Genomic DNA, 22,888 nt, shown 5'->3' on the forward strand with positions numbered 1-22,888 from the left:
CCGCTCTTCTGTGATTCAGCATGACACATGAAGCGCAGGCAGAAGGCTGGGTCGTTCTGGAGAAGCCTGTTGCGTGTGGGGGGGGTTCTGTTTGTTTGTTTTCCCTCTTGGCCAACTGCTTTATTTCTGGCTCATCTGAATTACAGTCTGGGCTCTGCAAAGCAAGGAGAGGAGGAGGAGAGCATTTCTGGAAGGGTAGCGGTCAGAAAAACCAGTAGGGAATTTGATTACAAGACGATAATTTTCATTAGAAAGATTAGGAAAAAAAAATTCCAAGCAGAAGTCTTTTCTGTAAAAGCTTGTTCCTGATAACTTTTGCCATAATGTCTGTTTTGCTGGCGTTTTGCAGGACTTCCTGTTGTTTACCTGGAGGGCATGTATTTTTGTGTTGAGGAATATTGGTTATTATGAAACTACATTTGGGCAGGAGCAAACGGATGTTAAGAAAGTGCTGGAAATTAAAGCCCAGTATTTAATGTCGCAACCAGTACAGCGTATGTAATAGCTGCATACGGTGAAAATTTTGCTTCCCCCAGTCCCCGCTTCAACAAGTAGCTGAAGAAAAATGCCTGTGAGTTGCTTTGCCTTTTTCAAAATAAAATATCCAGATAGACTTTTCACGGGTTGTAGTGGTCTGGGTAATACGAGTGCTTGCTCATTACGGTACCATGCTATTCACTTCGAAGAAAAGATAGCAGCCAGATTTATTTATTTTTTTTTATTTGCATGGAGCACTATGCGGCATCTCTGCCTTTCTAGGTGTAAGCCCTGTAGAATAAGCCAAATTCTGCTAGTAGAAGTCTATTTTCCACAGATTTATGAAGAATAAGATAATTAAGGAATAAATCCCCCCCACACTTTTGTACTTTGAAATAGAAAGAACAAGCTATCATGTCTATTTAGGAGCATTTTTTACCACTTCATTATATCTTCTTTAAAAGCAGTACTTAACACTGGATGAAAAGAATACTATGGAAAAAAAAAAGTAATAGGCTAGACATTTTGAGCAGCTGCACTGATAATGAACATAATCAACTGTCTATCAGATTTTTCATTATAGACCCCAGTTTTCAGAAGTTAATGTAAAAATTTCTAAACAAAATGTACCATAAGTCTACATTTAGTCACAATTAATTATGAAAAGAAATGTATGCAAATTAGTTCTCATTTGCCAGTGGTTTGAATGGCAGCCTGTCAGCATTTGAGATCACTGCAGTTGCCAAAACGATACCCTATGTAATTTGGGAATTGAAATTATTTTATAATGGCAATCTTTTTAGATAATTCCAAATACCAAACCTGCGACTGAGAATACATGCGAGATGGCTGAAGTCCAAAGCCAGCAATATACCATTCTGCTGGGGTTGTAGCCTCTAGCTGCAAATGACATTTCAGCTTCAAAATATCCAGGAAGGTTGGAAGCAAGCAGTAGCATTTCTCTTGCATAAACTGAAGGAAGATGATGCAGTAGAGTTTGCTTTTTTTTTTTTCTTTTTTTCTCCATGAACTTTCATCTCTTTCATGCGTGAAGTTATAAACTGATGGAGCTGTTAAGTGGTTGCAATTAGGCTCTGAAGGTAGTCCCTGAAACCATGGCTGGGACAGGAGGTCTTTTGTTTAATGTTTAGTTGAATTTTTGTTGTGGTTTGTTGTTTTTTTTTTAATTTGCTCAGTATGTTTAGCAACAGCTCTTGCTGAAGTATTTTGTATAACAGTGTTACTGTATGACTGCATCTTGCTCCTAAGGTCTGGGGCAAGAACACTCTGCTCGTGCCAGGGTCTGTGATAGTAGGTACAGTCCTGTGACATAATACCCATACCTGAATTAAGCTTGGAGATTCAGACACTCTGCAAGTTTGTTTGTGTTATTTACAGGCACACTGTGAGCCCATTGTGCTGCAGAACCAGCAGAGAAGTGATCATGGAGATGCGTTAGTGTCTTTCCCAATACCTTGTATTTGCTTCTGTAAACCTTTCTGGCTGTTCTATTATTTGAACTATGGGAGAGTTCAATCGATAGGGGAAAATAAACATGGTGAATGGATGTTAATGCAGGGTCTATTTTGCTTTTTCTCCAGCCACCGGGTGACATTTCAGAGCTGCTATGTGAGATTTACACCTTTTGCCACCAGTTTTGGTTTTGGTGGTTTTTTTTGTTTTATTTTGGTTTTGTTTTTGTTTTTTAGCAACAGTTTTGGTCATTGCTCCCCAACTTGCCCAGCAATGAGAAGAGGGAATTATTACATCTACGTGTCACATCCTGGGCCTCAAATCCAGGAAAATCTGTGTCCTGGTCCCGGTCTTAAGTCAGACATTGCTCTGGGGCAGGCAGCCCGACTCTCCACCCGTGCCAGCCTGCCTCTCCACCACCTCGGCTTCAGAGCTAGGGCGCTTGGAGCTGGTCTGGCTCCAGTCAGACAGAGGGGCACCGGAGAGTAACAGCTCCAACTCCTGTGCCTGGCCAGCTTGTCGTGCTGCTGATGTGCAGGCAACCTCCGGTACTGGAAGTACATTCAGATAGGAGGTGGTAACACCTGGTTTCTCCCCAGGTTTAACGTTTTAAATGCAACTCCTTTAAGCTGTTAACAAGAACAGAGCCAATACCATGCTGCATCCTTGCCAGCAAGCAACGTTAAATTCGGAAGCGCCTTTCAGGCTTAGGGTGGATGAGGATGAGGCCACCCGCTACCTCACAGGGGTGCCTGCTTCCCGCCCTGCTGAAAGGTCATGAAATATAAAGCAGTCAGCTGAATGATTGCTTGGTTTCAAGGGTGGGAAATAAATCTGGATAAGGCAAAACAAATTGTATGGGACTGGCCAAAGAGGGAGAAAAGGGAAGAGCTCTACATGCTGTCTGAATAAAGACTCTTTCCAACCCCTTAGATGGTTTCTAAGGGGCCTGGTAAAGTTTTGCAAAACCTGTGAAGTCTTTTTTATTCCAATGCTACTTCTCCATTACCCTTTTCCATGCTTGTTCTTTGTTCTATTTCGCTCTTGCTACAGTTGGCTTTTGACAGGGGAAGCCGGGAACTTTTGGCTTTCTTGTGTTCAGTATTAAATTACTAATGACAGGAGAAGGGAGGTTTTGGTTTTGCTTCCTGTCTTGAGGTGGTAGATGGCCATCGGGCTTGTTATCCTTCAGTACAGGCATAGAGAGTCATCAGTGGTTTAAAAGCAAGAAGAAAACAGTCATTACAAAAAAAAACCCCAAACTTATTTTCCAAAGCAACAAAATGGAGTCGTTTTAAGTTTTGTAACATTTACTTAGATATAATTTTAAATAGCTTTTATCTGAAAACTTAATATTTCACGCTTGTGCTGTCAAAACTGCATTCAGGTTATGCTATGTTTTGTTTTTCTTGTATGTGATTTCCATATGTGTTCAGTGTCTTAAACAGCAAGAATGGTTTTCACGGTGGTGAGGTTGTAAGAAAGGGCTCCTCTGTTCTCCTTGAAAGCGACACTGTCCATGTGCAGTGAAAAAGATGATAGAGATTCCTTTCTCGTATTCCTCTATCACCATTTTCACCTAATGATTTTGTTTTCACTCATACGGTAGAACATGTCTTGGAAAGATGTATTCAGTGGGTACATTTTGTGGGTTTCAGAAGCCACAGAATTTACAATTTAAGCTGCCAAGGGAAAGATTTTTCTTCTTTGTCAAGGTGATAAAATTCAGAAGATCAAACATCTCCAGTTTGGAGTTTGATTTGCCTGTCTTGTTTCCGTCTTTCCCTCTCTTTCCGCATACCACCTTATCATCTGGTGTCCATGAGCAGCCTGCGCATGCTGTAGTTAGTGGGTGAGGAGGTTTTCTGTTGTAAGCAACCATAGTATCACAGTTTTCTTTTTCAGAGTACATTGAATCTTAAAGTATAATAAACAAAATTACTTTATTTCTGACAAACAATAGGGTGATTGTTATTCCGTGATGAATTGCAACTTTCCAGCATTCCTCTCCATGCAGTTATGGGGTGGGATTAAAAAAAGCACTGCTGCTAGTGTTACAGAATCACAGAATGGTCGGGGTTGGGAGGGACCTCTGGAGATCATCTAGTCCAACCCCCGTGCCAGAGCAGGGTCACCTACAGCAGGTTGCACAGGACGGCGTCCAGGCGGGTTTTGAATGTCTCCAGAGTGGGAGACTCCACAACCTCTCTGGGCAGCCTGTTCCAGTGCTCTGCCACCCTCAAAGTAAAGAAGTTCCTTCTCATGTTAAGATGGAACTTCCTATGTTCAAGTTTGTGCCTGTTACCCCTCGTCCTATCACTGAGCACCACTGAAAAAATTAGCCATCCCTCTGGCATCCTCCCTTTAAGTATTTGTAAATATTCATAAGACACACACACCCCCAATCTTCTTTTCTCTAGACTAAAGAGACCCAAGTCCCTCAGCGTTTCCTCATATGAGAGATGTTCTAATCCCCTAATCATCTTTGTAGCCCATCTTTGTTGTCTCTGCTGAAATCTGCCTGCAGAGCAGGGGCTGATTTCATGCGTGATGCATGTTGGATGAAAATTTTTTTTGAAAGCTAGAGCTAAATGTGGTGCTCCTGAAAATGCCATAACAGGTGCTGTTGTTTTATTCCGACAGTTACCCTGCTGTATGTGAATTCCTACAGCACAATAACTTGTTATCTATACTCCGAGCTCATGAAGCCCAGGATGCTGGGTAAGTATGTGTGGAGTGGGGGCACTAATAATGAATAATGGCTTACTGTTGTCAAACAGAGCAAGGAAATAAGAATAAAAAAAGAATAACTGAGAATGAACTGGAAAACTTAAAATTAAGTTGCAACAGCTCTCACTTTTTATTAATGCTATAAAAACGTACACTGGCATTAGAATGTCTTTTACATAATGATTACTGAGTTACAGGACTTAATGAATGCTCATATATCCCCCTTACTTAGCCTTAGTGATTTTAAGTGGCATAAAATGACCAAAAGTGATTTTGATGCCAAACTTGGGAAGGAAAACAAATTCAGCTCAGCAAAAGAAGTTTTGCAAATGTTCCCGAGACTTCTGACACACTGATTGCAGTGATGCCTGGGAAGTGATGTGGCTAATGAATACTAGAACTGTCATCTCTTAAATATTTCACACCTACCTGAAATTTCAGGGCCTACTGGTTTTACGCTTCATCAAGAAAATAAACTTGTGGAACTCAATCGCCAAAAATTATTTTATGCAGGAGTAATGAATTTAAGGAGTTTATTAAGACACTGTGTGCAAAAACAGTCCAGGTCAAGCACTGGGTGCTGGTGATGGTTCCTTTATGAAACTATTGCCATTGTCAAGATAGAATTTTTTATGCCACTTTAAAAAAAATATAAAAAATTATCTATTCATTGAAATACACTGTACTTGTGAGATTTTAATGAAGGATTGGTATCTGAATAAATAGCTTTGCATATCTTGCATAAATTATTAGTGTGTTTATTTGGAGGTAGAAACTTTACCCAACCTGAATAGTAATAAAAGATAAAGTATCAAGATTGTAGGAATGAGGTCGGTATTCACTATGCATATAAAAAGCTATTTTGAATGTTTGAATTATCACATACTTAAAAACCTGAATGCAATTAAAAGCAAGTTATTACTCTGCCGAAAATAACTGGCGTGAAATACCCAAGGGTAATGAAGTTTCATTTTTATTGTATTGCTTTCCAATAAAGGGTGAAAAATAAAATTTTGTAGAAGGGATTGCATTGAAATTACACAATGGTTTCAGTGCAACTGTTGTGGATGTTTGCCAAATTCTTCAGTTTCTTGTAGCTGAAGACTGATGAGCAGTATTCGGTGTTACTTGTGTCTTAGTCAGACAAAAGTACTATTTGGTTGGTTTGCCTCCAAGTACTTGCAGGTTTAATGCTTGATTATGTTGGTCCAATAAGCCTTTTTTTTTTTTTTCATAAGGCAGCAAGGTTAGGTAATGAAAACATGCAAGCGTTAATAAACTGGCTAATAGATGGATGAGATTAGACACAACACTGAAAATATTTGACCCCGTTTCCCCTCCCCTTCTCGTACTTTGCATCTCCTCTGGCCTCACCATCACTTGCGTGCCCAGAGAGGGCAGGTGGCTGGAGGGTCATGGAGGACATGCACGCACTTCTCTTCTGAGGGCAGTACCATGCATCTCCAAGGCACGTGCTGGTGCTTGCCTTCACCCACAGTCCCACGGAGGGGAGGTTCTGGGAACATCCTGGGGTGCACGTGCATAGAGGCCACCTGGCTCCAGGGATGGGCGCTGAGCAAATTCATAACAAAAGCCACCTCTGGAACACTAAGTTTCAGATGCAGACACAGCTTTTGAGCATGGTGTAGATCCCTGGCCATCCCAAATGGATATAATGAATAAGCCTGCAGGAAATATTTTTTTTCCATGGCTTTAAAAAGCACATATGCATGTTTTTCTGTCTTTGTTAGCAGTCAGTGCAGTAGTGTACTAGGGTTTTTTGCCCTATATTTGGCCAGTGACAAATACACATACAATTTTGGGCAATAATGAATATCTTCTCTTTCCTTTTAGGTATCGTATGTACAGGAAAAGCCAAACAACAGGCTTCCCTTCACTAATCACAATTTTTTCAGCACCAAACTATCTAGATGTATACAATAACAAAGGTAAGAATTTAATTCCTGTTAACGTACGGTAAACTGTACTTCTCTTTACTCAAATATATTACACTGGTTTTCTTTTTCATTCCTTTATTTATCAGTTCATACCCATTTTCTTCCTCTGTTTAGTAGTTCATGCCCATTCCATTTATTACATAATACAAATCTAATTAAATTTATTACAGGCAGATGTATGCCTCTAAACATAACTGTAGTTTCTAATATGCCCTAGGATATTTCTGTATTTTTACTGCAAGTTATTAAGTAAATGTTACACAGGAAGCAAGACTGAGAACAGCTCTATTAACTAAGAGAAGTATATTAAGAAGTGCTGTGGGTGAGATGTTCAGAGCCCAGTGTTCCTTATGATCAATTATTTGTCCCTTTGCTCCTTTCCAATAGAATTAATGAAGTTTGTATATGCAAACCCTCTAGCCAGCTAACAAACTTTGGCAGATCATCAGTGGATAAAGCATGGAGTAGATATTGTCTGAGTTCCTTTATGGTTTGGGTTTTTTAATTGCTTGAAAACTTTTATGTAGGAAATGAAATCTCGTTAGCAAAAAAAAAAAAAGTTTACTGCACAAACAAGTGGTTGATGGTCATTCTATAAAGACTCCACTGAATACAAGTATTTGCAGCTTCTCTGAGTTTATTACTTTATTGCATTCCCTGAAATCTCCTCTAATGAGCTGAGAAAAAAAATCATGTTTCTAAAAATAAAGCGTTCTAATAAACCTGTCCTCCTATATCTTGAAATAAACATTAATGTTTACTTTCCTATTCCCAGTAAAGCTAAAGTTATTTGTGTTCCTCTGAGCAAAACAAAATATTTTTTTTTCCTCAATGGTATTCTTGCAAGTAGCTCCATTGCAAAGAGATCAATCTTTTTTGAGAAGAGACATTTTTAATTTGGATGCTTGCCTGCAAAGGAAGTAAGCAATTTTTATTTTTTTTTTTAACTTGCAAAAGAAAGCTTCTTCAGGCATCATTCTGTATTATAAAACTTGTAATCTAAAAGCTGTTATGCCATGAACTGTATGCAAGGGAAGGAAACACTTCACTGTTTGGTAATGGGGTTTGTACATTTCGGTGTTCTCAATAAGCATGTTAACTTGTAGAAAAATTAATAAAAGCATTCTGCAAAAAACATGCAAGCAGAGCTGTCAGTAGCTACTTTTGTAGAAGTGAATAATTTAGGGACTCTGCTAGCATCTAAAAAGTGCAGGATGAAATAAGGAACTTGTTAATATTTTTGGCAGCATCGTTGCTGTTGGTGGAAAAGTGTGTGTAGTCTCTGGGTTGGCTGCTTTGGGTAGACAGAGTCTGTACACATAAGGTGACAGAAAGTGTTCACCTTTTGTTTCTTAATACATGGAGGCTGCTCTGTGCACATGAAGGCAGTGGGTTAACAGTGCGAGATTTTTGTCATGAAGGCAAATGTTAAATGTAAAGCAATGATTTATAATATTCAAAATCTTGAATTTGAAACCACAAAGTTTGGGTGATGGTGAGAAGTGCCTCTCCCTTATCTCCATTTCGGAAGAGAGGGTCATTTCCCTTGTTCCAGGACGCTCCACTGTGGCAGGCAGGTCTTAAAACTGGTGGAAAGCCTTCCCTGGTGAAAAGCTGTAGGCCAGCTGCTGAGCGGCATCGGTTATCTGCGGTCACAGCTGAAGTTTGGGTGCGCTGCTGGCAACATCTGCTCTGAGTGAGCTCAGGCAACTCAGCGGTGGTGCTGAGAGATCGGCACCGGTGAGCCACACTCTAATATATGACTCGTTGTAAATTCGGAGGCTGACCTTTAGCAGCTTTGTAATGAATTTCTGTTGGGTTTAACTGCCTCCTTTTCTCTCATTAGAAGTTTTGACGTGTTATTTCATGTGACTGATTGCACTGGATCTTGGCATTTAAAGTACATCATGCATAGTTTTTCGTGCTGCATTGCTCATGCATCTTCATCTGGGTAGCGTTTAAATGCTCGCTCCCCTCTTCAAGAAAGAAAACCACCATCATCCTCACTCAGTCCAAAACATAGCTACTTGTTGGCTTCTGTGATTTGCAGCAGATGAATTAACTAAGAACACAGAGCTCCTGACTGACTGATTTCAGGAGGCGAAGGCTTTTCCATACAGAGGTGTTACAGGCCAGTTGCTCTAGCTGACTCATCATGCACTGGTGCAGAACCTGATTGATTTTTACAGATCATTTGGGGTTTTGAGTACTGTCAGTGCTTGGAAAGGGAGTTACTCTCCTACTAGTAAGTGCCTTCTTTCTAGCGTGCATTTTTATTACGCTTCTTGTTGTCACTTAGCTAATAAAGTCATCCTAAATAAACTCCTGAGAGGCCTTATCTGGCACTGGTGTGAATGGGTCATTTTTAAATGCAGTGTTTAAGATAAATACATTTTTTTTAAAAAAGCTGCAAGGGACTAGGAATGCTTATTTTCTATCCCAGGTTCATAATTCTCATACCCATTAAAGCAGATGTACTTTCTTGTACTTCTTCAAAGCATTTCAGGAGGAGTGGATTTGGTTGCCAACTTTATCCAAGGGCTTATTCAGTCCCCGCTGGAGAGCAGCCACTGGGCTCAGATATGTAGTCAAAGAGCAGTAGGGAGGCAGTATTCCCAGAGGAAAAGGAGGTGCAGCAGGAGTAGCTGAAGATAAGTTACCCAAGTGAGAGCACGTTCGGCATATCTGCTGTTAATAATGCTGCTGTGGACCCTCTGCATGGGCTGTCTCACAGTACCGACCCGCCATGGGAATCTCTTGTGGCTTTTGCTCTGCTGGATTCTGGCACTGAAGGGAGTTTTCTGTATCCTTTTGGTTACTGGCCGTTGCCTCTTGAAGGCTGCGTGAGTAATTCATCTGTCATGTGGCTGCTGGTCCTGTCGCAACCCCAGCCCACACACATGCACAACTTCGGGTGCCAAAGTTAGGTTTGTCAATTAGGAGGCTCCTGTCAGGGGTTCCCTGTGTAGTTAGTGGAGACAGAGGATTATGCTTTCAGGGGGCGATTCAGAGGCTCAAAAAACTGCCTAGATATGGGGAGCCTAGTGTCCCTCCTCTTTCCAAGACTAGCCGCCTTCATTATTTTTATTTATGCCTTCTATTTTCATTATAATGGAGAGTATTGGCAAAGGGGAGGAATTTATACATATGTTTTTTGGCAACTTCTGAGCTTCTGTTCAGTGTTTCCATAGCTTTCACGAACATTTGTGTGCTCCTTTATATTATTAAAAGGCATAAAGAAAAAGGTACTTTAAGATTATTATTAAAACTTGTCACAAGAAATACTGATGCGTTGATGATAAGACTACTCCTTCTGGAGAGGATCAAAATACCTCATGCAAGAAGATAAATGTTAATTGGATTGTGATAGTTACCTGTGAATTCATGGCCTCGGAGGAATGCTGTACTGATCAAGAAACTGAGAAAGTCGTGTAAGTAAATACAGGTTTACCCCTGGATTCAAGGGTGCCCATCACCAGCAGAAATTCTCCATAGCATCAGAATAAGAGGGTGCCAAAAATTACTGCGTTGTATGATATGCTGGCCTTGTACTGTGTCTAAACTTTCATTCCCACATTTAATATTTCTTAATGCTTTAATTAGGACTTGCTGTAATGCTCTTTGTGCCACAACAACAACAACAACAACAACAAAAAAAGCGCAAGTGAAAGATTTTAGAGAAGTTCTGCCGAGGCAGACAATTTATTTGTAAATCATTGGCAATACTTCATATTTTAGTGTCTGGCTGTCACTTCAGTAAGCGCATGCTTTTTGGCTGAGTGAACAATTTTAACTAGCTGTCTAAAGACGGGCTATTATCTCTTGAACATTTTTAAAAGATTAGTTTTCGTAGTGGTGAGATAACCACCAGAGAATCCGAAGCTATCAAAAAAAAAATAACATGATGTCTCTTCCAACATGCTGCAATGTACACATGGTGTTGCTGAAAGGAAAAGCAGATGATGAAAGAAAGAAACAAAGAAAGTATGCAGGGGAGTTTGCGATACTAGAAATATCAAAACCAGCTGTACATCGGTATGCTTGTTAATGTATCAGATACATAATATATCAATGAAGCGTGTATAAAGTATCAGCACACAACATACCATAGATACACGTATAGAAATGTACCTCATCCAAATGGATCTAACAGGAAAATTATTTTCATATTTGAAAAAGGCAGAGTAATATACCTGGAAGACAAGGAGGATCTTTGAGAAATAATAGCAATAGAAAAGCAGTATAACCTTATGTTTGCCCTATCAATTTTCTTGAATGCTTTATCTCTGCTGTTGTGATGAGGCCTTGTCATGGAAACAAAAGCTTTTAAAGAGGAGCTGTCAGGGTATCTAGGCCATCTCGTTGCCGATGCAGAGAAGTTTGCCAGAAGTGATTTTTTGCAGTCTGTTGACGAGATCTTGAATGCTACTGCACTGTTTCTTTGGAAGTTGCGATTGCACCTGAAAAATAAAAAACTTGAGAATTCTGTAAGAGATTTTCCCTACTGCAGTTAGCCCCACTTCTATACTGGATTATGTACATCATTACCTTGTAGAGTAAATAATTTTTTCCTTTGGTAGTGTTTAAACTCCTTCACCATTTTACTAACCCTTATGCCTGACCTATCTCAGTCAGAAAACGCTGTGGTTACTTAGCAACTCTGCTGGAGGAGAAGGCACTGTTCCCAGTTGCAGAGTTTATGCTGAAGTTAATTTGGCATTAAATCAGAAATTGAAATTCTTTCTTAGGTATGAAGAATTTGAGAGACCTTTCACTGCATTTCTTTTCTAAATGTAGGATAAATTTTCTGAAAAAAAATTACAAGAAAATTAGTTAACTTGTTTGCTAAAATTATTTTGAGGTTGTCTCTCTAAAAACATGTAGTTCATTCTGGGCTAGTATTCCTACCGTGCTCATTATTTTTGTCCTCTGATGGAAATATTATCAATTAATTTATTCTGAAAAATTATTCAGGAGATCTTGAAGCAGGATATGTAACGTCTTTGGGTAATTCTGAACTATTGGTCACACAGTTTAATGTTGTTCACGTTCCTTGAGGCCTTAATTCAGCTCCCAACATACAGGCTTTTAAAGCGCCATTTGTGATGCCAGAAGAATCTGAGACATCCACTCAGACTTGACAGGTATGACACGGGAGACAGGGGTGTTCTAGGCTCATCTTTCACAGAGGCAGACCAAGGAGATGCCCCAGGGGGTCTCAGGTGGCACTGGTTGCTGGCTTATTTTTGACCCTGAGAAAATTAGAAGAGCTGTCTCCATTTCTAGCTGAAGGAAGGAGGTTTCTTACCTGCACATTTTTCACCACCCGTATTTCCATCCTTATGTACTGATGTTAAATGCTTAAAGCTGAACAGTACGGACGCCCCTTGCCTGCTGCATTAGTGTTTCATTTCACTCTAATGTGATTTCAGCATCCGATATCTCAGTTTACTAGCATTGGAAAGAAGTATAATGTCATTTGGGATATCTGCACATCTTCACTTTACAAAACATTAGCTTCTAAAACTCATTTACAACAGCAAGTACCAAAATTAGGTTAAAATGTGTGTGGCTGTTAAGAATAATAAAATAAGATTCTTGCTCTAGTTGGTGATTGTACACGATAAAACTGTGACTGGTGGCTTAGTCTGCTAGCATCTGTGTGGGTATACGTTTGGAAAGAAAATTATAGGAGTTGCACCATGGAATAATAAGAAACTGAACTTGGAAATGTTGGAGAGAATCATGTTTTCTTCAGTTACGAGTTTCATAACCAAACGAACCCATCCCACTTTCTTCTGTCTCCTCCATCAGCAACCACGTGGCCTCTAGCCATAGAATCTTCAAAAGATTCCCGCTGTTTCAGAGCAGCTGGGGTCTCTTATAGCTCCTTGGGTGTCACATTAATGCAGACTAAGAAATGAAGCAGAGGTGAAACCCCCAAACCTTTTACTGAGCCAGCAGAGGGGATGGGAAAAGAGCTATATCTGAAAGAAAGCAAGGGGCCAAAAAAGCTCAGAGAAACTCCAGCTGTTATCTGAGAAGCATTTTCTTCTTGATCCAGGTGAAGTTTCTTCTTCTGACTACTAAGCAGTAGTAGGAACTGCATAATCATAACAAGAGCCGGTTTGCTTAACGTTAAATATCATCCTGATTAGTTACCAAATAAAAATATTTTGTGTATGTTGTGCTTGTAAGTGAAAGATTTTAAATTAAAAAATCAGAAAGTTATTTATGATACTGGTAACCACTATACCTTATTTTAATCTTTTAATGGTAGGGCTATTTTAGAAGACTTCTGTCTCTGTTATTATGCTGCTTTATTGTGTAGTGTTATTTTTCTTCAAGTGGCTTTTGAAGTCATTTGTGGGTGAGAGCTGTACAGGTCATTTACAGAGGAGAATAGTTTTGAAAATGCTGTTATTAAAACTTGCTTTTGTAAGATATTCAGGTATATAAATTAAAAGTGGTGTGAAGATTATTTTTTTTTACAGTAATCTCAAAATAAATTGTCTTCCTTTAAAAAAAACCACAACAAACTAAAGCCATTTATATTTAATTTTATGTTTTCCAACTGTTCTGGTTATAGTTCAGGCTTTTTTAGAGGCCAGTTTTAAATGTTCCTTGTAAAAATGATTTATTCAACTTTCACAGAATTTAGAAATAGACTTAATGGATAAATTGAAGAAATAGTGGGAAAGGAAACTACCTCAGCTCACTAAGATGATGAAGCTGAAGTTTTAGTCCTTCTAAATGAAACTTCACAACCATTAAGTGGTCCTTTTTGTGTGGTTTTGACTCATTTTTTCTATAAAACCACAAACTATTTATTTTTACTATGCAATTGTGTCACTGTAATAGAAGGAGAATGAATTTCGATCTGCTTTCAGCCAAATGTGATGGAAATATTAAGAGCATCGACACTAGTTTTCTCATTTTTGCTAATAGCCGTATTAAGCCATTTTTATTTTCCTAAGAAGCAGAATGGCTGCCAACTGTCAGACTAGGATGGGCAAGAGTCAAATGTGGTTTATTTAAATGGAGGGTGCCTGCTTGGTGAAAGTTCGTGTAAATGTTAGCAAGCCATTTTCTGTGTGTATCAGTGAGTAGGCCTCAGAGACTCCCAAGTCGCTCTGGACTCTACCATCAGCCACAAAATGGAAGACATTTAGCAATGTATTAATTTTTTTGTGGAAAGGAACAGTCTACTGCATCAAAAAAGTTTCTTGTCTGATTGACACACACTTTAGTCAATGGAAAGAGATGAATAATTGGAGGAGATCGTTCACCCCCTTCAGCCAACGTTGCGTTTACACTGCAATTCCTGTGGTGCTGTGGCATATTCCAGTCATGCAACTTCATTGCCAGGGCTGATTGTTAAGTGATAACCAGCCCCTGGAACTACATTCTTCTCTGGGTCACCACAGGTGGGAAGGCTGGAGGAAAGGGGAAAACAAAGCAGGATATGCCTCCTCCTCTTATATGTCTTTGGTGTGGTATATTTCTGACATGCTTTTGATTCAGGCTGCTTCACCATTTATGAAGGCGTTATGTGTGTTGCTGCTTTGATTCGTTTTTCTTTTACTAAAGCTGAGGAGGATCATTCTGAAGGTCACAGGTTACTAGATCTTGTCAGGATGGCTTAATTCATAGCTTAAAAAGGCAAATTGAAGCTGATTTACATAAAGTTACATACATGTCCTCCAATATGTGCAGTATATTGTCTCCAGCTTAAAAAGTATTTGATGACAGCTTATCTACAGCTACAAAACTAGAACTGCTACAAGATCAGGTGATGGCCCCATCCAGCCTGGCCTTGAACATTTGCAGGGATGGGGCCTTCACAGCTTCTCTGGGCAACCTGTTCCAGTGCCTCACCACCCTTTGAGTAAAGAATTTCTTCCTAATATCTAATCTAAATCTACCCTCTTTCAGTTTAAAACCATTCCCCCTTGTCCTAGTCCCTCCTCATCTTTCCTGTAGGCCCCCTTTATGTACTGGAAGGCCACTATAAGGTCTCCCTGGAGCATTTTCTTCTCCAGGCTGAACAACTCCAACTCTCTCAGCGTGTCTTCATTTGTTCAGCGTTAACAGAAGTTAACACTGAATTTGACTCGGTGTTTTAAAAAGTCACAATTGCATAAATACCTATATTTACGCCCATTACCAACTGTAGTTGTTTTGTGTGTGTGTGTTGACAAGAATGTTATGGCTTTTAAATGGTGCAAGAAAATAGTATTATTATTCATTCATACTATCGGGACCACAATCTTGTGTGCCGAGACTTTGAAAAATGTGAGGAGAAAGTATCATTTGTTGTACAATACTATGAATGGAATATGTTGAAAATGTTCATTGGAAGAGCAGCATTCAAACTCTGAGTGATAAACACTTTTCTTTGTTATCTCCAAAGTGTGGTTGTGAGGAGCTCAGGTAACTGTGTGAAATGGGTGGTTGTGGATAGTCTGCCTCGTTCCCTGCTGGTGGCAGATCCCAGAGCCTATATGTTCATGACTACTCAGAGTTATTAATTCACTTACCAACCCATCTTAGTGCCAGGGAAAGCTGACAACACTGCTTTCAGACTGGAAATGGCTTGCAACTTCTTTGAGGCTGTATCCTATTGTAAGTAGCAGTCAAGTGCTGCCGCTGGGTCAAGTGGTTGAAAGCTGGTGAGCAACTCCGCGGGCTGCGTGTGATGTGAGCGTTTCTGCTCTGGTTGCCAGTCACACGCACATGGCTGACATCTCTTTTGTTTCCTTCCTTTCTCCCGTCTAGCTGCAGTATTGAAATACGAGAACAACGTCATGAATATCAGACAGTTCAACTGCTCCCCTCATCCCTACTGGCTTCCAAACTTCATGGATGTGTTTACCTGGTCATTGCCGTTTGTGGGCGAGAAAGGTATGTAAATTGGCTCTGCTCGCAGAAACTGCAAAATGGGTCCTTAGTCACTGTGCATGTGGCCTCGTTTATTTGAAATGGCAAGAATAATTTGAAGACAGAAACTTGGTTTTGAGGACAAATTTGAAGGAACAGGCCTCAGAGGGGCAAGCAATTACCAATGGTTCATTACACTTCTCGTATGTTTTTATCATTTCCATTCTTTACAGGCTATGGTGCCATTACATTTCTGCTGCAGAAATAGATTTTATGACATTGTAGGCCAGAGGTGCATTTCCTGAATAAAATTCTTATTAGTTGTTCCTTTATAAGCTTTTGGGCATTCCCTTGTATATTGCTTACTGCTCAAGGGACATCACATCAGACTTCACTGCATCATGGCTACATCCTTACCCAGCTGACCTTTCTGATACGCTGATGATGGATTGCTTTTTCACCAGCAAACACAGAGCTGGTGATGCTAAGACCTAGTCTGGTTAACTGTTCCTGGAGAGAGTAGAGAGATGGCAGGAAGAAGGAAAACCTGCTCCTCAGCCCCTTCTCTGCCCAGGGCGTGCCATGCCTCATCACTGGTGAGAAGACTCTAAAGAACATAAATGATGTTTTATTGAAACACGATGCTCTTGATGTTGCCTGAAGACAACTTCGTGCTATGAATGGCAAGCACACAAAAGGCATGAAAACACTTTGGTCTAACATATTAAATGAATACATAATGCAAACTGCTTAAACCCCAAGTCATTTTATTCAGGGCCTGAGATGAAGCTTGCTTTGATCCGTCCATTATAGTATATTACTGCAACAGCAATTACTGCCAGAAAACTATAATAAACTCTTAAAAGCTGCTTGGAATAACAGTTCTCTCTTAATAGGCAACTGGAAATACAGCCAGCTGTGGCTCTTACCTGCAGTCATGACCGGCTTTATTTTCAGCTACTCTTTTGTACTTGGAAAGCCGCTGGTGAGACGCCTGAGGTCTCTGTGAACAAAGCAGATAGACAATAAAATGGGGATTAACAAAGAATAGACAGCTGTTTCCACTAATGGAGATATTACATAATCCATGCTGACGCGTGTTGCAGACTCTTGTGAAGCAGATAAAACGCTTTCCTTTTCTTCGGCCGTAAACTCAGCCAGGCCGTTTTTAAGATGGGCCTGTTCTCTATACACATTGCAGTTCTGTAAGGTCATTTTTCCGGAGGTTTCCCATCGGTGGTTTCCTCGGGTGAGACTGCAGGATATGCTGCCAGATTTGTTGAGGTTCTGAGACTGTGAGCACTCCTTCTTCATCTCCTTTTCTTGGGTTGGTTTTTTGGTTTGTTTTTTTTTTTTTTCCCCTCCTTCATGTCCTTCCAGTGGTCACTCTTAGCAATTGCTTGGAACTGTGAGACTTGAGAAGTGAAATCAGTCTTTTCCCTTTCTCTGCAAAACAAAACTCATGGATGAAAGAGTTGATGTTCTGCACAGCTTTTTACTTATTTCCTTTTTTTTTTATAGATTTTTTCCTTAAAGGCCAACTAAGGTAGGAAGCTATTAGTTTTGCTGGTGGTTGTTAATGTGGAAAGTCTTTCCACTAATCCTGTCAAAGGAAAATATTAAATCCTTCACTAATGTAGGAAAAGTATGGCTGCGTCCCACCCTTCTAATGTGTTATGCCATCATACTTGTCACAGAAGAGGATTTTAATAACCACTTGATTAAAAAATTTAAACTTTAAACCTGTGTAGCTAGTGCAAGGCTAGACATGCCTGGTAACCCTTTTAATGATGCTTACTACATGTAGATGTAGTGGACTTTTTCTCAATCTGCTAATGATTTCACATTTTACCTCGTAACTTTGGCTTTTTTGATCTCTAAATTCCATTTCCTTGGTTGTGACTTTTGCTGGGGTTTTTTTTTTGGCTGTTCTTACTCTGTGTGCTCTCTGGTTAGTGTCTCACTGTTGCCTTTCCAGAAAGAGCTGGGACCAGGTTAGGGGTAGCCTAAGGCTGACCCTTCCATGCCTGAATTGCAAAGTAAGAAAGCTGAATATATTCTGAATTCACTGATAATGATGTTTCTATTGAATATAGAATAGTTCCAGCTGGAAGGGACCTACAACAATCATCTAGTCTATTTGTCCTGGATTTTAAGAGATGTTGCCCCTTTGTAGACATCTTACAAGGATTAATGTTTTGTTGAACTGAAAGTACAGTGTCCGAAACATGGATAAATAAATAAATAATCTGTGATCCCTCTCGCTGTAACTTTTTCAATTGAAATGTCATTCCATTTGCTAAGCGGGCAATTCAAATCCTGCTGCAATGTAGCAGGAAGAGGAGGGTGGTCAGTTCTGCTGTCTAAGTTGAGTGAAAGGCAAAAATGTATTGAGGGGGAGAAAACCAAGATTACCTAGTTCATTGAGAAATGTAAAAAGAGAGATTGTAAAGACATTGGGTTTTTTAAGGTCTGTTTGTTATGGTATGTGTTATATTTGGAACAATTTTTATGGAAAACTGTACTTTTAATTAACTACACGAGATGCTTCAAGATTATATTACTACGTGCATAAAACAAGGTCCATGTTGTTTAAAAAGTGGGTGCCATTTCTGTACTGAATTTTCATTAACACTGCTGCAGCCAGAGTTTGCTCTCTGACAGATGAGGGAAGCTTAATATCAACATTTTGCATTTGTTTTCCATTTTAGTGACAGAGATGCTGGTAAACGTGCTGAACATCTGCTCAGATGATGAATTAGGGACAGAGGAAGATGGGTTTGATGGTAAGAGCCTTCCTGCCTTTGGCTGAGATTGTTTGCCTTGAAACTACTTTAAGAGTTTATTTACTAACCCTGGGATAATTTTCTGGATCCCGTTTAATTTCTGTGTCCCTGAAAGCAACTGTTGTGCTAGACTCCAGTGGATTTGCTTACTGCATGCGTTGGAAAGAATAAGTGGAACTTCTGCCCTGTTCTAACCCTTTCCTTAGTCTCACTCTTTTGGTTAAGAAAAAAATACGTATTTCTCTCCATGAAATCCGCGTTGTGTTGTCATGAAGGGGTCAGATGTTGATTTTATCATAAGATCCCAGGAATTGCCATAGGAAGTTTAATTATATCGACGAAATGATCTTCCTACAATGAAATAAACTTTCTGCAGAGCTCCTTCCAAAATGTTGGTACTGCGACTTTGGGAGACTTGTACTTGAAATATTTCATTAGTTGCCTTTTTTAATGCACTAGTGTATCTAAAAGGCTTTAAGAAGCAATATAATCAATAAAAGTAAACATGCAAACACAGAGAATGTTCTGACCTGACATTTCTGCTAAGAAGAGAGGAATGGTCACTTCTGTTGTCACTTAGGTTGGAGTTTATATGATGATAACTTGCCTTGTACCTGTTGGTTTGACTGTAAATGATACTTTATATATCTTACAGTTTGGGGATTCTTAGAAGTCAATTTATTTTATTAGACATTTTTTTCTGTTAGGGTGTGCAAGAGTAAATTTGCAGCTCTGCAGAATGTCCCTTCTCAATTGAGCAAAACTGAAAAAAATTCCATGCATTCCTAACATTCTTACTATGAATACTTTCAATGTTAAAAAAACTCAAATACTCTGGGAAAAGAACAGAAATATTAAAAAATTAAAAAAGAACCTGGAAAAATCTATCATTAACAAATATTCTCAAGATATTTGTAGGTAGACTGAATGAACAGGGGGAATGAAGAACTTTCAAGTAAGACAAATATTTAATGAAGTTGTAATTAATAATTAAACTTCTTTTTCAAAGTTTTTATTTTTAATCCTTGGAAGAGGAAGCTAGATCAAATTTCAAAACATCTGACAAATGTTTCCTGTGCAATGGAGAAGGGGGGTATGGATTTTAGTGCTTTGCTTTTACTCTGAAAAGCCAGATGGAATTCCCTGTTCTGTATCCTGCACAGAGTGTGGACGTGAACAATTATCTTGCAGGACTTGGGACAAAGACTGAGTTTATTGAAACCAGTAATCAGTGGAGAGAAGAAAACACCTGTTTGAATATTGTGCCCAATTTTTTTTCCTCATGAAATTTAAATAAGTAGCTACTGCCTAATTAGAGCAGCGTGTGAAACAGTACGGAGGCATTCAATGAGTAAAAACTGTGTCAAATTAAATACAGTAGCAACAAAACCATGTGCTTAAGATCCTTGGCTCAAGAAAGCACTTAAGCACAGGCTGAAATCCCACTGAATGCAATGCCAAAGCAAAGGCTTTCTGGGAAGATTTTTTAAATTAATTCAGCATTGGCCTAATGCTTTCTTTTAAAGTTGTTCCGTAAACTTCCATTGAGCAAAGGAAGGTCAATGCCTGTAGTCCTTTTCTAAAATTTTAGTGTATCAGTGTTCCCATGCCTAAGTTACGGTTCGTTTTCAAAAGCAGTCGGGAATGACGAGGCGCTCGGGGTCTTTGGGGACAGCGGCTCTCTCCGGCTGCAGGAGGTCTCCGCATCTACTGCGGTTTTTCTGGGAGGAGTGTGAACCCCCGGCTCCCCGGGGCTTTTACCACGGCACTCCTCCAGACGTGGAGTTTGCAGCATTGCAGGCGTCTGAGCAAGGAGGCAGGCTGAAATCCTCTGGGCTCGCATGCGTGTGTGCTGCATAACGGTATCTAACAGCGTTAAAATTTCCAGATGAGGAATAATTAAACCATTCCTGGTACTGTAATGCTAATACTGTTGTCTAAATCTGCTTTCAGATTTTTTTTCTGTATGGATGCTTTCTCTGTGTAAAACATTATGTTAAGGAAGATAATAGAAATGTGGTCTTCTTTCGCATGTGTAGTTAAAACCAGAGCTGGCATATGTTCATGTCTGCTTTGCTGGATAATCTCCTTAGAGCTGTAAAATGGGATCTGTGGCGCTGGTGCTGCAGCTTGCTGTGGGTGCACACTCGTACCTCCAGCCCACTGGAAGCGGTGGGCTCGTACACATGGAAGAGACTGAAGGATGCGGGCATAAAAGTAAATTTGATGGTTGATTTAAATTGAAATAGAGGCTGATATCTTTAATGATTTCCTGATGGGTTCTGATTTATTATCTGTTCAACAAAGGCAGATCCTCTTTCTCTCAGAGATAGTTGAGATCCCTCTCTTTTATTTATTTTTTTTTTCTTAGAGCCTTGCCTTTTGAGGGAGAAACATCAAGGTCTACTTCATTTGTGTTCTTGATGAAACAGACTGGAATGATTATCAGCTTAAAACTGTTTCTGTAAGGGCTGTATATGGACAGTGATGTTATGGTTCAACATTTCCACTATTCTTCAATAATTTCTGTCCAGCTTCCTTGGAGGACTGCAGTAGGACAGTCCTCTTTGCCCACTGACATTTTTCTTTAGCAGTATTTCCCATAGAAGGAAATGCCTGATATCTGCAAGAGCAGATAAATTTTGTTTGATGGAATGATTCTTTAAAATCATTACCTATTTTTGCATCATTGGTAGTTTTCAGGGCTCACTGCTGATTTCCTTTCTCTCCTTGCAGTTTGAACATGCCCTGACCGGGGTTCCCACATGTAATGAGAATGATCCATCACTATGGTTTGCACTGGTCATCCATTTGTTACCTTCTCTTACACTTTCTTGCCCTCTCACTTCCCCATTCAAAAGTAACCCCCATCAGTATTGCCTGACCTTGCTCTCACTGCATGGTGGTTTTGTGAGCCCTTTTACTTTCTATTATTATTGTTATCATAATTATTATTATTATTATTATTTCTGAATCATGCATGTTGCATCTAGCCATAAGCAGGATGCTGAACAGCATGTAGTCCCTTTTTTTTTCCCCTCCTTTTTTTTTTACTTTTTTATTGGCATAAGGAGACACATCATGGGGATCTGATCAATTTGTTGTAGGCAGTTTCTCTGTGTGCTTAGTGGGAGAAAGCCTAAATAGCAATCGTAGTGCCCTTTAGCCCATATCTCCCTGCTGGCCTGCATTGGCCTTTTGGTTTCTCTTGCTTTAAAAATGAGAGGATATGATAAGTCAAGTTTCCTTATCTCTGATGGTTTCCTCTTGCTGTACTTTCTCTTCCCTGTTTGCTAGGGTGGTTGCAATACAACCTGATCCAGCAAAAAATGTCTTGGGTGAAAGTTAGCTCGTGTGCTGTATGGTTTGTGCATCAAACATATCGCTTAGCAACAGGAGCTGCAAATACCTCTACCCAGCCAGCATATAGTCAGAGTCCTGTTTTATTTTAATTAGCAACATTTCTGGCCTCATGCATTTGATTGAAAAAAACCACAAAACTAAGCTGCTAATTAAAAGGGTGCAATAATGTAAGAGACAACTTGACACAAATGCACTGCTTGTTTTGTATGCATCGCTATCATGATTTGGCATAAAGACACTCCTAAATTACCTGCATTAATTTTTTTTATTGCCTTCAACATTGTAGCTCGCAGCCTTCTCATGGGAAAGCTGCTGTCATGGTGCTAGCTGCAGCATTTATTCCTCAGTTGGAATACGGCTTCCCCCATACCGTGCTGTAGTCCGAGCCTGAAGAGAATTACCAATTCAAACATCTCCTGCCGATCAAAACCTGGTTCTGCTGTGAACAGTGGCATAGGAAATTTGTCACAGCTCTTCAGTGCAATAAACTGCACCTGGGACAAGCTCTGCGCCAAATAGCGCAGACGCTGATTGAGCAAAAGCAGAGGCCTCATTATTAAGTCTCAGTTACTTACCAATGTCTTGATAAGGGTGTTCATAACGCTGCCTGGGTAGATGAGAGAGTCTTAGCTTTTCAATGAGTTCATTTTTAACTAGGAGAGAAATGGAGGGGGTTTCCCACTGGTTTGTGTTTGTTCTTCCTCCAAGCTAGGAAGGTTGGGCTGCAATGTGTACGTGATCTCTGTGAGTTAGTGGCAGAGGAGCATTATAATGTGATCTTTTTATTTATTTATTCATTCATTTATTTGGCCAGGTATGGTTGTTTTCATGTCCAAAGCATTTTTCATGTGAGCCGTACTGCGGCACGTAGGTGTGCTCTGCCTCTGAACCAACCTAGCAGCGTACACTAGATAACCAGTGTCCCCAAAACGCGTGTCACAGTGCAGTTGTGCCTGGGCACCAAGTGTTGCACTTGTCTTGCTTTCAAACATAGTTGATTTTAAAATGCAATACCTTGTACCAGGGTGGTGTTCGGATTTGATAACTGTAAGCTGCTGGACCATTTGAACTGATGCACGCGAGCAGTAGGTAGAACACATTTTGGTAGAAGCAGCAGACATGTCTATGATAGTAAGCTATGTCAGATATCAGACATAAATAAACTGGAAGAATTGGCTTGATTCCTCTAGAAAAGAGGTGTCATCAGGTAGGCACACGCCA

At 39.8% G+C, this 22,888-nt stretch overlaps 1 protein-coding gene across 1 annotated transcript in view; it reads left to right on the forward strand.

Moving 5' to 3' along the window:
• PPP3CA (protein phosphatase 3, catalytic subunit, alpha isozyme) overlaps window positions 1-22,888 on the forward strand; it is a 285,188-nt gene that overhangs the window by 244,717 nt on the left and 17,583 nt on the right. Inside the window, exons 8-11 of the mRNA XM_009885532.1 lie at window positions 4,594-4,671; window positions 6,535-6,629; window positions 15,417-15,542; window positions 18,230-18,304. Of these exons, the coding sequence (XP_009883834.1) occupies window positions 4,594-4,671; window positions 6,535-6,629; window positions 15,417-15,542; window positions 18,230-18,304 (374 nt within the window). The remainder of the gene's footprint in view (window positions 1-4,593; window positions 4,672-6,534; window positions 6,630-15,416; window positions 15,543-18,229; window positions 18,305-22,888) is intronic.

This window comes from Charadrius vociferus, unplaced genomic scaffold (genome assembly GCF_000708025.1).
Source record: "Charadrius vociferus isolate BGI_N301 unplaced genomic scaffold, ASM70802v2 scaffold55, whole genome shotgun sequence".
Lineage (NCBI taxonomy): Eukaryota > Metazoa > Chordata > Aves > Charadriiformes > Charadriidae > Charadrius > Charadrius vociferus.